Source organism: Hippocampus zosterae, chromosome 7, assembly GCF_025434085.1.
Source record: "Hippocampus zosterae strain Florida chromosome 7, ASM2543408v3, whole genome shotgun sequence".
NCBI classification, from domain to species: Eukaryota; Metazoa; Chordata; class Actinopteri; order Syngnathiformes; family Syngnathidae; genus Hippocampus; species Hippocampus zosterae.
In genome coordinates, this window is record NC_067457.1 from 4,293,970 (window position 1) to 4,309,339 (window position 15,370).

Genomic DNA, 15,370 nt, shown 5'->3' on the forward strand with positions numbered 1-15,370 from the left:
TAGGAACCACAACCCCTCAACTCACGATGGAGGAGGTTGATACGGAGCGGTGTGGTTAAGCACACACAGTCATGTGCAGATACACACACACGCACACACCCTGATTCAGTGATATTACGCTGTGACTGCGGCTGTGTGTGTGTGTAAAAGTGGCATGGATGGCTTATAAGTAGTATTCTGTCATCATCATAATGTATATTTGACCCCACCCCCAGCCCCCTCTGGGTAATTGACCTTTGCAGACATGGCAGGACGTCTTGCCCAAGGACACTTAAGCTGAGTGGATACTGCCTGGCATTGGCACACTTGTCGTTCGTCTCCACCTTTGGTTGAAGTGGGGCTAGTTCCACGCCGCTGCGCAGGTGTGTTTTGTTTCCATCAGAAATGCACAATTGTATTGCGCAAAAAAATGGGTGGAAAGTATTTCGACAGACGTCTAAACTGGTCACCGGGTAGGCTAGGAAAAGGATTCAGTTCATGCTAGGAGATGTTCTGAACCCATCGGGGCAATTCTTGGGTGAATTTGAGTTCGGGAGAGGTGTGACAGTCCATTAGTTCGATATTATGCGGGGGTGAGGGGGGGGGGGGGTTCTGGGAAACTGCTTTTTGATGAATTATGTCTTCAAGGATTTGAGGCAAAATTGAGCGGACGACTTGGCTGTCGTATTCCCAGAGGAGTGGAAAAGAAAGACGCACGACGGGGTTCCATATTTTCTCCAATTTCTCCTCCTTAGTTCCCAAGTGGATCTAAAAAGTTTACACACCCCTGTTTGAATGGCAGGTTGGTGCGATACTATTTAAAAAAACATAACACCGATAAACCATTTCAAAGAACCCCCCCAATTGTTTGGAACACAATAAAATCTGGCATTTGAACTGGGGTGTGTAGACTTTTTTTTTTTAAATAAAACGTTTGCAATCAAACACTCACTAGAATAATTGAGCGCCTCCAAAAGGAGAGCAGACTTCATCTCAACACATGTAGACATTCTTTGATTCTTGTAAAATCTGCTCGTACTCGTTTTCATATGCTTGTCCCATCTGAGACTGCAACAGATTTATTTTTTTAAAAAATTGTGCGGGTGAAAATAATGTAATTGTAATAAGGAACACATGTTACGACATCGGAGCCACCCGTAATCCAGCACCAGAGGCTCTTAAATGGGGACGGCGCGCTAATTAACTTGAAAAGTGGCAAACTTAGATCGGTGCCGTTCAGCTCCGGCTCGGCTCCCGCTGACAACGTTGCCGTCGGACCTCCCAGGTGCGTCTCATCCGACGCCTCTCTCGTATGCCGAGCGTACGTGAGAGTATGTGATTGGACCACAAGGGTGTGGCGCAGGAGAGGGGGAGCGAAATTCCCACGAGGCGCACTCGGGATAAAAATGCATTATTGACTCTGACCAAGCCAGTCCTAAAAATATCCGTAACCTTATGCTTCTCATTCATGCGTGTGCGCGTGCATACCAATCCGCTCCAGTCTTGTATGACCCGTTCTTTCCAAATTCCCCTGATGTTTTCTGATACCACCCGCTTTTTGTACCCACCTCTCTTTTTAACCAGCGGTGGGCCACTTCATCTAAATTGTATTATGATTTCCACAAAGTTACGTCCGGTTTCCCCCCACAAATGTCTATTTTCGTCGTGTTGAGGGTGTCTGTTTTTTTCAAGCATGTCAAAGCGGTAATGCAAAAAAATTTTTTTTTAAATAAAAGTGACATCCAAGCACACCCACACCCACACACATTATTTTGTAAACTTTCAAAGCATATTATCAATCAAATAAATCACCCAAAACTAACATTTGCACCGGGGTGTGTAGACTTTTTATATCCATTGCTTATGGGTTAGGTCCTGCTAAAGGTGAATTTTGCCTATCATCCAAAAAGTCTGCGGTGAATAGGAACCCCCCCCCCCCCCCCCCCCCACTCCCCTCCAGCGTCTTACTCATGCTGTGATGGAGCATTTTGTCCGTCACCTTTGTCAAGGAAGACATTTTTTTTTTCGAGTGCCCTTTCCTGTTCATCGAATCTGACCCGCTAGTCGGTTGTATGATTGATTCTTTGCTTCATACGATGAGCAGGCAGTCGCAGCCAGCAGGCGATGCATCTTGCAGGGGGAAACCTGACGTCGACGCCGTGAGATCGGGGCTCTTGGTGGTGCGTGTGCTCGCAGAGACGGGAGTTTGTGCGCGCGCGTGTCTACGTGCGGCGAGACTCCGGTCCGCAATCTGGGAGTCGGGCTTTGAGCTGCTGTTCATAGTCTGCTGATTTATGCGCCTCGCAGGGAAATCTCTCATTTGTTGCTCTTTCATCTTATTTTTCCCCTCCGCTCTCTCTCTCTCTTCCCCTCCCCCCCCCCTCCATTCTCCGTTCCGTCTCTCTTTTTCCCCCGTAATGCGATGCGGTGCAGCCGCTCGTCCCAGATGACACGCCATGTTTTGCCTGCACGCCTCTTATTCCGACATGAATGAGTCAAGAGGAATAGTTGATGAATAATAAGAGAGAGCGGAAGGGAAAATGCCATGTGGATGTCGCCGAGCAAAAGAACTCCTTTTGCTCCCCCCCCGAACATGTTCTTTGTAAGCACTGTTCGGTCCTTTATTGACACGCTGAATGTGTTTGCATCCCCAGCGTGCGTGCGCGCGTGCGCGCTCGGGCGCGCGCCTTCGAGCCTTCCGCGACCGCCTTGTTTGAGTAGCCCTGTCACTTGTGCAATTGGGTGTCAAAACAGATCAGAAAGGTCTGGCTTGACTCCTGCCACTAAATACACACACACACACACACACACAGTCAGACACACACGCTGGCTCAAGGCTCAATGCCAGGGCCCTTGGTGTTTGGAGGCTTATGAAAGGGTCGGACTGACGAGAGGTTGCCAAGTGTACGGCAATAGGCGTAGCAGCCAAACTAACGAGAGTCAGAACCTCTGACACGCACACACACACATACACACACACACACACATGCTGGGACTGTACAGACTGACAGTCTTTCACTAGTTTGTGTGTGTGTGCGTGTATTTTAGCACTAGTCCATTCAATCTCTTGCGCTTGTTGTTTTCTTCACTCTCCTCTTTGGGTCAGGATCAAACTTTTTCATTGACTTGAAAATATTTTTAATGTTATGGATGCATTCAATTTGGAATAAGCTTTAATAACATTAGGTCGGAGAGTCGACCATCCTCCCTGCTTTCCCAGTTAATATCGGAGGAACGCTAATCGCTAAAGTAATTTGCTCACACTGTGGCCGGGTAGCGAGCACTGTCCTTGCAGGGGACTATCCCCCCCCCCCCCCCCCCAGCCTCCCCCAACAGTATTGCATTCATCTTGTCTTCTTTTTGAGAGTTTTTTTTTTCTCAGGCGATTGGGATTTTTCAAACTGTCAGCAAAGTACGAGAATTTTGTCTTTTGTGGGAAAAAACGATCGCGGGGGGGGGTCGTCGTAGGGGAAAATAGATTTTAAAAATGTATACAAATATATATATATATATATATATATATATATAAACACACACTGTGTATATATATATACACACACACAGTGAAAATATATATATATAAATATGTGTGTGTGTGTGTGTGTGTGTGTGTGTGTGTGTGTGTGTGTGTGTGTGTGTGTGTGTTAGTGCACATTGCACCCTAAGCATCCTATTCGTTTCACTTTCACAAAAAAAAATAAAATATAGACAAAGCAGGTCTCCTTAAGCGACGGCGGCGCATGACCTGCATCACCGGAAGTTGTTAGCGAACAGCAGTTTTGCAGCTTGCGATTACAGCTGTTGCATATACAGTAATTTTTAATTTCGATTATTCTCATTCAAAGTTTGTTTAATGTGCAATTCGTCGATGGCAATGGCAAAGAACGGGACTCTGAAATGCCGGAGGAAGCATTTTAAACCGTTTGACGGGAGTTACGATAGTGACGTCGTTGCACTGAAGACGCTGCCAAAGTGCGTCCCGTGCCCCGCTTAGGTCTCGACTAAGGTAGGCACCGATTCCTTTTTCGAACTCACAAGCTGTTGTGTTTACTTTATTTTTGTGTTATGTTCGTGTTTTGGGCCGTTGTGGCAGTTGCTCATGGAGGATATGCGTGTTTAGGTGCGTGCACGTTCGGTTCGATCTGCACTTCTGTTTTTTTCCACCCAATGTCGCTGCAAGCAACATTCTGCACATATTTTAAAAGTAGTTGAAAATAAACGCGAGAAAAGAGTTATCATCCCCAAAATAAGACGATAACCTTGGCTGCTTTTCATCACGAGACACCTTGTGCGTATTTCGCGTTCAAAACGTTCATCCTTCGACTGTTTTGCAACTGACGGCCTGCCCTCATTGAACCGCGTTTAATTAAAATTGCCACTCATAGAAAAAAAAAGATGCCTTGCCACTTAAGTACAATGCGCCCGATAATCGAAAGTTTCTTTTTGGGTCGCAATCAAAAAACGTAAATAAATCAATCAAGTTTGGCATTGACTTATTCCTATTATGCTGCGGTTTTTGAGTGCAACTCTAGTGTCCTTAATTTGGTTCCAGTTCCATTAAAATGGTTTTACTATTTTTCTTTCAGCGCTGATTCTTCATTAGTTGACTGTTCAGAATCTTGTTACTGGTTACTTTTACGAAAAATTCAGTTTTTTTTTCCATGCCAAACTTCACTCAAAAATGCCTGAAAACATTGCGGAGCATCAATAACGTGATGGAACCCAAAATATGTGAAACTACTTTTTTTTCCCCAGCCTGTACACGCTTTCGTCATTTACCATCAAGCAAGAAATCAAACTGTCGGTACAGCTGAAGGAATTAGAATGAACAGAACGTCCTGATTTTTTATTTATTTATTTTTTTTTTTTTTTTGCCGTGTTGGATTGTCAGCATCTGACGGGCGGATTCAACGCGACGGTATTGACACGCTTCCATCACATGATGCCATCTGGGAGAGTCGGCCGCGGCGTTTGCCACTTTAATCACCAGTGTGGAGACCGAATATAGCGTCTTTCTCAGACAGCACTTTCTGTTTATAGTAAATAACATGTATAGTAACGCGCACCGCATAATCTCAGGTTCACTTGGGTCACGAATTGCATTTATTTATTTTTTGGGGATGTGCATGCATGTCTGCGGTTGATGTGAGGAACAAAGCCTGGCTGAGGGGGTTTAGGGTGCGTTTGTTTAGCTCGTCGCCGCGTCTCACGCAGCCCTCCTTTGACATATCTTGTCAGTGGCGGTGGGGTGGGGGTGGGGGGGCAACGGGAGGATGTAACGGTGACAGATGGAAAGGGAATGTTGGGATCAGGATAAAACAAAGACGGAAACGGAGGGCAGGATGGGGGGGGGGAGGCAAAAAAAAAAAGTAAACGGACAGGAATAAGGTTTACATAGCGGCTGGCCTCTCAGATGATTTTTCATATCAGCGGGCCAGAGGAAGGGGGGCAAGTACGATTTTTAAGTAAATGGAAAAAATATGGCGACCTGGGGGGGCGAGAGGGGAGCTGCGACTGAAGACCAGCCGTGGGAAGACGGGGTAGGGGGGGGGTTGCACAGTGGAATTTCAACTCCAAGACTACTAATCAATATCACTAAGTGTTTGAAATAAAACCTTTTATTGACTTATTTAATCAAAATGAACTTTTATATGTTTTGAAGACATTTTAAGATGGCCAGAATGCAGTTTTTTTTTCCTTGTCTCATAAAAGATGAGGTACGGACAAACCAGTGAGTCTATTTTCGCACGCATGCATGTGTGTGTGTGTGTGTGTGTGTGTGTGCGTGTGTGCCCACACTGCCAGGGGGCCTTGTGAAAGCAGCCCAAGACATCCTGTATATGAGCTGTGTTTTATTATGACTGGCTGAAAGGCCACCGATCCCCTGTTGTACGAGTGCGGTTTGCAGCTTAAAATAATACAAACCAAAGAAGCAGCCCAAACAGAAAAATAACGCGCAAAATATTTCGGCACGGCGAGGAGAAAAAAAAAATAAAAATAGAACGGGACGTTAAAAAACAAAACAAAATGAGAACAAGACGGTTCTGCCAAATTCCTCGTCGACTTGTGCTTCGACTCGTTACAGGGAGGATATTCCGTGGACAAAAGCAAAGGGCCGCATCTTTTTATCAATGTCAATCATAATATTTATAAGAACTCATTTCATACGGCGCTGTAAGAGCGTGTTTACAAAGTGCTTTGACAAAGCGTGAATAAAACGGCGTGCAGAAACAAACGCAAGCAAGCAAACCTAAATAACAAAACATGCCTGTATTGATTACAAGAAACTCAAAACATGAACGTGACATTCAAGTAGGTTGGGCTGCCGCGATCAAATATTTTTAGAATCGATTAATCTATTGATTTTGCACCCTGGCTTAGTAAAATAATCGGGTAAAAATTGATATTTGCATTCCATCTTTGTGCATTTGGCCCGGTGAGTGACATGGGTGGCGGCAAATGAGTTTGGTTTCCTGTTCGCTAACTAGCCATTTGCGAGTCTGGATGGCGATTTCGAGCCTTACCGAATAATCGAGTGGCCATTTTAAGCTAATAAAATTATATATATATATTTTTTAAATTCATCTGTTATCTGAATTATAGACTCCTAACTGTATGAAGGCCAAGAAAAAGACATTGTGAGGGTGCGTTGGAGGCGCGTGCGTGCGTGCGTGCGTACGTGCGCGCTCGGCTCTCTGATGCAAACAGTTGTCGTAATTGTCTCGGCGAGGCGGTGTTTATGGGTAACGACCCAGCCCGCCGCACTTGCTCCCGTCTCCCCATCCAGCGACTAATTACCTGACTCCCTGTGGATTTGTTTCTTCCTTCCCCCGACAACTGTTCAGGTTGTTCCGCCAAATGAGAGTGCGGCGATAAGTGCGGATACCTTGAAACGAGCCAACCTAAACGGAGCCCCCGTTGGCCTCGGCGCTCGCGCTCGCTGGAAACGTACCGCTCGGCCCCTCCCCTATGTGATTCCTGTTGGAAAGGCTTGTCGAGATGCTCCGCGTGTTTAACCCAATTTTTTTTAATTTGAATTTTCACAGGGAGTGAAAAGCATTTCCGTCTATTTTGCAGCATAAACGGTAACATTGACAAAGGAAGCGTTGCGTCATATTCTTTTTGGCCTTTCAGAGGAAGTTTGTCCTCGCATCTGTTCTCGTCATTAAACATGCCTTCATTCTTCTCCGGAGCTAAATTTAATCAGCGCTGTTCAGAAATGTCACCCCTAACCTTTTTTATTTTATTTTATTTTTATTCCTTCTGTCTCTCAGGTGCTTCCTTTATGGGTTCCTTCCTGTCCAGCAGTTTGGGGTCGCCGCCCTCCCACCCGCCTCACCCCTCTGGACCGGTTTCCTCCCCATCCTCTCCCTCGTACCGGAGCGCAGCCCATTCCAACGCCTCCCCTATCTGGTTCCCTCATTCGCATGAAGGTAACCACGCACACGCACACGCGCGGAACATTTGGTGTGTGGTTAATCCCGGGTTTGGGTTTTGGGATTAGAAGGCGATGAGGCCATTAAGTGGTTTAACCAACAGCGAGGCCAAACACGAAGATGTGATGCCTCAGATCACGCTGCTTACAACACACACACACACACACATGCTGAACTCATTCTGGCGCGAGAAGCATGTGGCTTTGTGTTTCGCGCTGCCCCCCCCCCCTGCCCCCCTCCTCCCCAATAAAAACGACTTCTAATATCTCCTTGAACATGCACACTAAAAAGTAATCGGTAAATATCACTTTTTTCAGTGAAACCCCCCCCCACCTAAGTTTTTTTTTTTTTGCATTGACTCTCTGTCACTCATCATCCTTCGCCCCCCCCCCCCCCTGACCCACTTTGAAGGTTTTATGAGGTCGTACACCCCGGTTACGCACACGCGTATACAATTTCCATCGCTGCGGAGGAAATTACATTGACTTACATTCATTTCCTGGGGAACGGCATTTAACCGCAAAGCGAGACTCGACCCTAAAACATAATGAGAGACTTTATGGCGGGCTTAATTTTCATTCGCAAAGACAGGTGCGGCCTCGCCGGTCCGCGCCACCTGCGCAAACTATCGCATTCGAGAGACGGATCGCAAATAAAAGATGATTACGGACAGTATTTCTTCACGTGAACCTGTTCCTGCACCCCGTAGCCCGATAACGTGATCGGCTGTCCGCCGTGGTAACTGCTGCCCCCCATATGGTAGGTTAAGGCCCATGTCCTCATTTGAAATGTAAAAAAATGTGTCTATATGAGTCATCGATCATCAAAAATAATTATTGATGAAATAGATAATTGACGAGTGGGCCATTACATGCACACACGCTTAACGTGAGAGTATGCGGCGTACCTAATGAAGGGTCCAGTGGGGCCCATAGCCCCGCCGCCAAAGTTTAAAAAAAAAAAAAAAACCTCAGAGACGGAAACCTTCCACACTATTTCCAGCATCCTCCTCTGAGGCGGCCCCTCCACCCCCCTGTCCAGAGGCGCCCCGCCTTCAGGGCCCCCCCTGTGGGCTAACCGCCGTCCAACGGCCCCCTTCCTGATCAGAAAGATCTACGCGGGCGGTGTCGTCTTTTGACAGTTAACCGTTTGCGGTCAAACAATGACTTTGACGTCGTTATCTGTACTTCTCAGCGCGCGCGTCGGCTCGGTGTGTTCCGCACCAGACGCTGTATCAAGTCTGACTGAATTTCTTCGAAAAAAGTACACTTTAAGCGGGATTCTGCGCGGTTTGTGTCAAAGGTCAAAAAGAACTCTCGACATGACCCGGCTCTTGTTACCGTGGATTCAAATGGAACCCAGTCGGCTCTCGACGAGTTTATTTTCTTGATAATCAATACAGCATTTATGGTATTGGGATTGATATTATATGGCCCTGCAGTAATAGTCAATTGAATTCCGACAGTAAACCCCAACAAATTTTTTCGACTGAACGGCTCACGACACGAAACGGCAAGTCTGATTCTTCAAGAGGCAGGAGAGAAGCGCATATGGCAGTATGCGGACGCGCGCTTCTATTCTTTGGCAAATTGGCGTCGGGGCTGTTGGACCGCAGAAATTTGATTCAGCGTCGCAGTTCCGAAACGCGACAAGCGGCTCATTTGTAGCTCGTCTGGCAATAAATAGCAACATTTAAGCCCTGGAAATGAGCACTAATGTCTCCTGGAGGGGCCGTCTTATAAATCAGCTTCATAGAAAGAAGAGGCGGCGGGATGGCGAAGGGAGCAGAGAGCAGCGGCAGTCAATGGAGAGAGAGCGCGGGGGGGGGGGGCTATCAGACAGATTTTGTGTCTGCAGTGGCTCAGCTTTTGATCTTCCGAACACACGTGTGTGTGTGTGTGTGTGTGTGTGTGCGAGCGCGCCGGCACACTACAAATGATTGTTTTTAAGAATTCAAGCCAGGGAGCTCCGCTGCCGGGCGCGCTGCCAGCTGGCCGGTGTCCAGAGAGCGGAGTGTGGAGCCAGCGCAAAGAGGAGAGACCTGGCCGACACGCGCACACACACACACACATACACACTCGCACACACACTCGCACAAACTCACACACACACACCTGTCCTTGTTTCATGGGTCCCCTCCTCACTTTCTTGGCCGCTCTCCTCTCATCTCTTCCATCTCAAAGCTCTCCACTTCCCTTTCACTCCTCCCTTCATCTTCCATCGCAAACAACGCACACACATTTGTGCCCCCCCCCCCCCCCCCCCCCCCCCCCCCCCCCGTACGCCTCACGGCAGCAACATCGCGTTACGGGCTTTTCATATTGACAGGCCCTCTTTTTTTTTTGGGTGTCTCTTTTACTCGCACTCCCGCTTTGTCATTTATTCAAGCGCTAACCCTTCGTCCTTTTGGTCCCCTACTTTGCTCCCCCCCACCCAAACCCCCTCTTCTCTTCTCCACGGTCTTTGTTCCTCTCTTCTTCCCACCCTCCTGAATTTTATCACTTGTCATTACTCGGGGGATTGGCTTTAGATGGCTGATAGAGCCTTTTGGCTAATTGTTGCCACTTAGATTCACTGGTTGTTAACCATTCGGAGTAATCGCGCACACACGCACGCACACACACGTGCGGCGTACACGCGGGTGCATTCACATGGCCGCATGAACAAGCACCCCTCCGCAACCCCACCAGACACACATGCTGGAGCAGAAAAAGGGGTGTCTGCGTATTTTTTTTTTTTTTCTTCAGCGTGACTGCGGAATGCGTAGGATGAGTTTTTATGGAGTGCTGTTTACTTTGGCCACCGCCATTAAACTTTTAACGGCTGCCAATTAACGGGCCGGCAAGGACACTCTGCGGGGCATGAAAGCAGCTGCCGAAGAACAGAGCACGCACGCAAAACGCAATCCGAGCCTTTTGGTCGCCTCTTGCGCGGCGCGCGCGTTGGCCGGGATTACTATTATTATTCATTCATTCATTCATTCATTCATTCATCTTCCTAACCGCTTGATCCTCACTATGGTCGCAGGGGGTGCTGGAGCCTATCCCAGCTGTCTCCGGGCAGTAGGCGGGGTACACCCTGAATCGGTTGCCAGCCAATCGCAGGGCACACAGAGACGAACAACCATTCGCACACACACTCACACCTAGGGACAATTCAGAGTGTTCAATCAGCCTGCCAGGCATATTTTTGGAATGTGGGAGGGAACCGGAGCACCCGGAGAAAACCCACGCAGGCCCGGGGAGAACATGCAAACTCCACACAGGGAGGTCGGAGCTGGAATCGAACCCGGTACCTCTGCACTGTGAAGCCAACGTGCTAACCACTGGACTACCGGGCCGCCTACTATTATTATTATTTATTATTATATTTTTTTTTGCTGGTTTTATCTTAGCATGCAAGTTCGACGTCTTTGGAGAACGACCATTTAGTTCCCAGCGACCTCCTGGTAGGGTTGCGTGCGTGCGTGCGTGCGTGCGCGCGCGCGTGCGCGCGCTGACTGCGACGGTTCATCCGATTTTGTTTTGGGCGTTTTGGCGGAAAGCAAATTCCATCCGGTTGATGGCTGCAAATGTTTGGCAGGAGCTGCCTGCTGTGGTTTTTGTCACCACTTTGTCCACTGTAAATAATGTCAAGACATGTGGCGTGTTAGTGCAAAAGTGAATACAGCCCCCCCCCCTCCCTCGACCCACCCCCCCCCCCCCCAAAGCGGCAATTTCATGATAGATTGGCGGAATAAATGATTTGTTTGGAGAGCTGCTGAATGTCACTGCTTCCCCCCCCCCCCTCCCTCTGACAGGGTACCCCAGCTATTCGGGAAGCCTGGCCCCCCCTTTTCTTCCCATCGGTCCCTTGGATCACCATAGCAACGGTCTATACGGGCAGCACCGCTTCTACGAAACTCAAAAAGGTACGTTTTTGTTTTGCGGTGCCGCTCGCCGGACTTCCTCGCTTGACTTTGCACATCGTTCTTCTCCCAGATCACTTCTACCTGACGGGCCTCGCCACCCAGCCCCCCCTGCTCTCCACCAATCTCCCCCTCCCTTCCGGCCTCCCGCTGGGCTCCAGGGAGGCGGGCGAGAAAACCGCCGCGTCCTTATCGAAGGAGAAGGAAAGATCCGGCGGCAAAGAGCGCCAGCAGCAGGAAAATAAAGACAAACATCAGCTTCATCATCATCATCATCATCAGCACCCGCCGACTCCATCGGGCTTCCGTCCGAAAGCTTACCCGCAGCCCTCCCACGCCCCCCCCTTGCTCCACCTCGCCCCCCAAAGCAGGGAGGAGGATTCCAGACACCTTCCGGAGCGTCACAAGGAGCACAGAGACGGCGACGGCCTGGGAGGGAAACATATGAGTGCCTGTAAACTGTCCGGTGTTTCCGGTACCGAGGCCGGCGAAAGGGGGGGCGCGTTGAGCGGCGGAGGCGGGGCGGCTAGAACTCCTTCCGGAGGCAGTCGGCGTTGCTATAAAGAACCCGTCAACGGGGAGATGAGGATCAGCGACTCGACAATCGCGTCCTCGGAATGTATCGGAAGAGGCGCGGCGGCCATCTTGGCCCCCCCGCGCTCTGTGGCCTCCTACTCCATGGCGCCGCCGCCCCCAACTCATACCTTGCACGTGGGCTCGGCGGTGGTCGGAAGCTGGCTTCACCCGCATCGCCATCCCCACCCGGAGTTTTACTGCCCCCCGGCGCCGATGACCGTCGTGGCCTCCAAAGATCCGCTTTGCGCCGGGTCCGGTCGGGAGGCGAAAGCCACGGGCGCGACGTCGGTCCCCTCGGCGGGACCGCTGGGAAATGTGGCGACCCCCGAGTGTCACGGGGCCCCGAGCGGCGCTAAAAAAGGAGAGGACAAGAACGGCGACGGCTCTGGCGAAAGTCCCCCCCGTCACCTCGCTCGCTCGAGCGCTTGCCAGAAGAAAGACAAAAGCCAAACACATTTGCGGCAGCCGGTCTACGGCAAAGCCGACAAAGCGCCCGACTGGAGTCGACAAACGCGACCCTTCCAAAAACGCGACGCCACCGCCGGCTCTCCGCCCGAGCTGCGATCCTGCGGCCTGGAAACGCCCTCCTCCCTCAGAGACGTGGAGGACCTGTACCGGCCGCCGGATGCCCAGGGGGGGGCCTACCTCGGGGCCGGAAGCTGGTCCGCATCCAAAAGCGCCTCTCCGCCTTTCGGGGACTGCTCTCAATCCGATGGAAAAGTGGGGTCGGCGGGTCAGAGGGAGGGTCAAAAGGTCGCTCGGATACGACACCAGCAGCACGGCGGCCACGGCGCCGACGAAAGGGGACGAGACGGCCTGCCGATAACGCCTTGGGGCGCTCGAAAGGGACCGCGGGACGACCCGAGGAAAGACTCGCGCCACGCGTCCGCCGGCAACTCCAACCAGTCCGCTTCTCTCGGGCGCAACGCAGGAGGAGACGGCGGCGCCATGAAGACTTTAATGAACTACGGCTCCCAGCAGCCTTTGCTGCTGCCCCAGCGGAGCCCCTTTGGAGGCTTGGGCTGCCTCAAGCAGGGCGGGGAGAGATCAGAGAAGGGGGAAAGGGGCGCAGGCAAAAACGGCTCCTCGCACGACCCCCCCAAACAGTCGCTGCCTCCTCGCCGGGGTCCCTCCAACGAGGGAGAGAAGGGGGGCGACAGAGGCGGGAGGGAGGCCGGGGAGGCGGGGGAGGGCGAGGTAAGGCAACCCCCGGTGGGCATTGCCGTCGCGGTGGCCAGGCCCCCCCATCGTTCTCCAGACGACACCCCCGGACTCGGCAGGCAGGGCAGAGCGCTGCCCGGAATGAAAGGTCAGAGGTCGTCCATGTTTGTTGCATTGAAAGTCGATGAAGGCGATTTTGGGGCTTCGGGTTCGTGCTGGGAGTTTCTTGGTCCGTCTGATGTTAATTGGAGACTCAACGGGCCGGCCAATTTAAAACACGGCAGACGTTTTTTTTTGGGGGGCGTGTGGGGGGGGGGGATCTCACAATCCAAAGTGAGCACAGCTTCTATCCCGAGTTGTCATTTCGCACTATAGATAGCGAAGCCTCGTTTTTAATTCTTCTAAAAATGGCCGTCTCTCTTAAGTCACCCGTTTTACAAAGCGTCGTTCATCAATTCCGTTCCCAAGGGGAGTCGCGATGAGCTTTGTTTCCGCGTTCCAAGCCCGGTCGTCGCGCAGGAATCAATACGGCTAATCAAACACCAACGCGCACGCCGCCCCCAGTAGGCCGTCGGCATCCAATTAGCGCAAACGCCACAATTTCCCGTAAAAAGAAAACAAAAAAAAAACCTTTGAATGATTTTGCCCGGCTTTTGTCCGGCAGGGGTGTCCCGACCGACGTATCCGCTCGGCCGGGAGGCGGAGGAGAGGAAGAGGAGGACGGAGGATCAGCTCGGCCTTCATCACCTGGACAGGGACAGAGAATTGCTGATGAGGTACTTCCGGCAACGCGTGAATGAAGCGCTACACTCCGCGTACACGTCGGAGCATCTGTTTTCTCTCCCGGCACTCCTTTTATTCTCTCAGTCCATGTCTTTTGGTCTGAGCCGCACCATCTCTTTACGCCCCCCCCACACTCCATTTACTCCACTCGGCCTTTGATGTATTTCTCTACCACTCCGACGCACAAAGGCACAGGCGCGCGCACGCAAACACCATCTCCGAGAGCGGTGTCTTAATGTTATGCGGACTCGTACAAATGTCTCTGAAGTAGCACACTTTTATTATGTAGCTCCATTATGTTTTTTTTTTAACCCCCCCCCAAAAAAAGTCGAATTCATAGATTAGATGTCTAAGATGATAGTCGCGACTGTCGGCGTCACTCATCCGTGATGAATCTAATGGTTGTCATGAAGATCACAAGGACGATAACAATCCTAATGGTGATCGTGACGTAACGTTGCTTCTTTCGACTGTTTGGGGTGGGGGGGGGTACAAAAGGGACAGCAAGGAGCGCATGGAGTTTGCCCGGATCCACCCTTCAAGTAGTTGCCACGGTGACCTGACCTCTCACCTCTTGGTGCCCGGAGGCGCCGGCCAGTTGGGGGCGGACCCCGCCGCTCACGCCCACCCGGCTCACCACCACTGGATGCAGAGGACGGGGGGAAGTCCTTCGCTCTGGATGGGACATTCGTATAGTGAGTGCGATTTTAAGCTCGTGCCGGTGTCCATTTTTTAAATTTTCTATCCCACAATGATGACGTATTTCACGTAGTTGTCCGAAAAAAAAAAAAAATAGTCACAGCTCAAACGCTTCACTTCCAAACAAGTGAGCACACGGCAAAACGATCGCTAAATGCTAATAAAGGAGAAAAGTTAGCAAAGCACGCGGCCTGCTCACAGTGGCCTCTTTGAAGTCCAAAACTTCAAAACAAAAAAAGATTTTACATCTGTCTTGTGGTATAGCAAACATAAATGATTTCAATTCCGTCATGAGTGTGTTGACGCCAAGCGTTCACATAACAAATCTTTACATCATTTCGAAGGACCCGATCACCGATCGATTTGGGAGAATGCATGCCGAGACCACTTCTTGGCCCTTTTTGTTGCAGGTTTAAACCACGTGGGGATGAGTGCCGGTTTCCCCCCAGGTTTACCCAGCCCTCTGCTTGGCTCACTCACCCAAGACCCCAACTCCCCACTCATGGTCCTTCCCACGGAGCCTGGGCCTCATCATCACCTCGGTACATCCTAACACACACACACACGGGAAGCGCTACTATTTCTCTCCCAGTGTTTTAGTATCATTGGCTAATCATAATGTAATGCTCAACTAAGTCCCTCTGTCGGCGCGAGCGTGTTTTATAGCTTCGTTAATAGCAGCGGCTCTTTCCATTGCCCTCAGCAGCACGGGCCCGGCGTTATGCAAAGCGTTTTCAACCGACGTCGTGTGCGCACGTACACATTGAAAGTCGCTTCACGGCGTCCGGACCGACATGCGACGGGTTCTGTTTTACGTCTCGGGTGTGCT

The 15,370-nt window shown here is 50.5% G+C and overlaps 1 protein-coding gene across 7 annotated transcripts in view; it reads left to right on the forward strand.

Annotated features, from left to right (window-relative positions):
* Positions 1 to 15,370, forward strand: part of bahcc1b (BAH domain and coiled-coil containing 1b) — a 58,972-nt gene that overhangs the window by 24,025 nt on the left and 19,577 nt on the right. For 6 of the 7 annotated variants that reach the window (XM_052069603.1, XM_052069602.1, XM_052069601.1 and 3 more), the window contains 6 exons: positions 7,254 to 7,412; positions 11,215 to 11,325; positions 11,396 to 13,207; positions 13,724 to 13,835; positions 14,341 to 14,537; positions 14,952 to 15,083. In XM_052069603.1, the coding sequence (XP_051925563.1) occupies positions 7,254 to 7,412; positions 11,215 to 11,325; positions 11,396 to 13,207; positions 13,724 to 13,835; positions 14,341 to 14,537; positions 14,952 to 15,083 (2,523 nt within the window). The remainder of the gene's footprint in view (positions 1 to 7,253; positions 7,413 to 11,214; positions 11,326 to 11,395; positions 13,208 to 13,723; positions 13,836 to 14,340; positions 14,538 to 14,951; positions 15,084 to 15,370) is intronic. The other variant, XM_052069605.1, reaches the window with a different exon arrangement.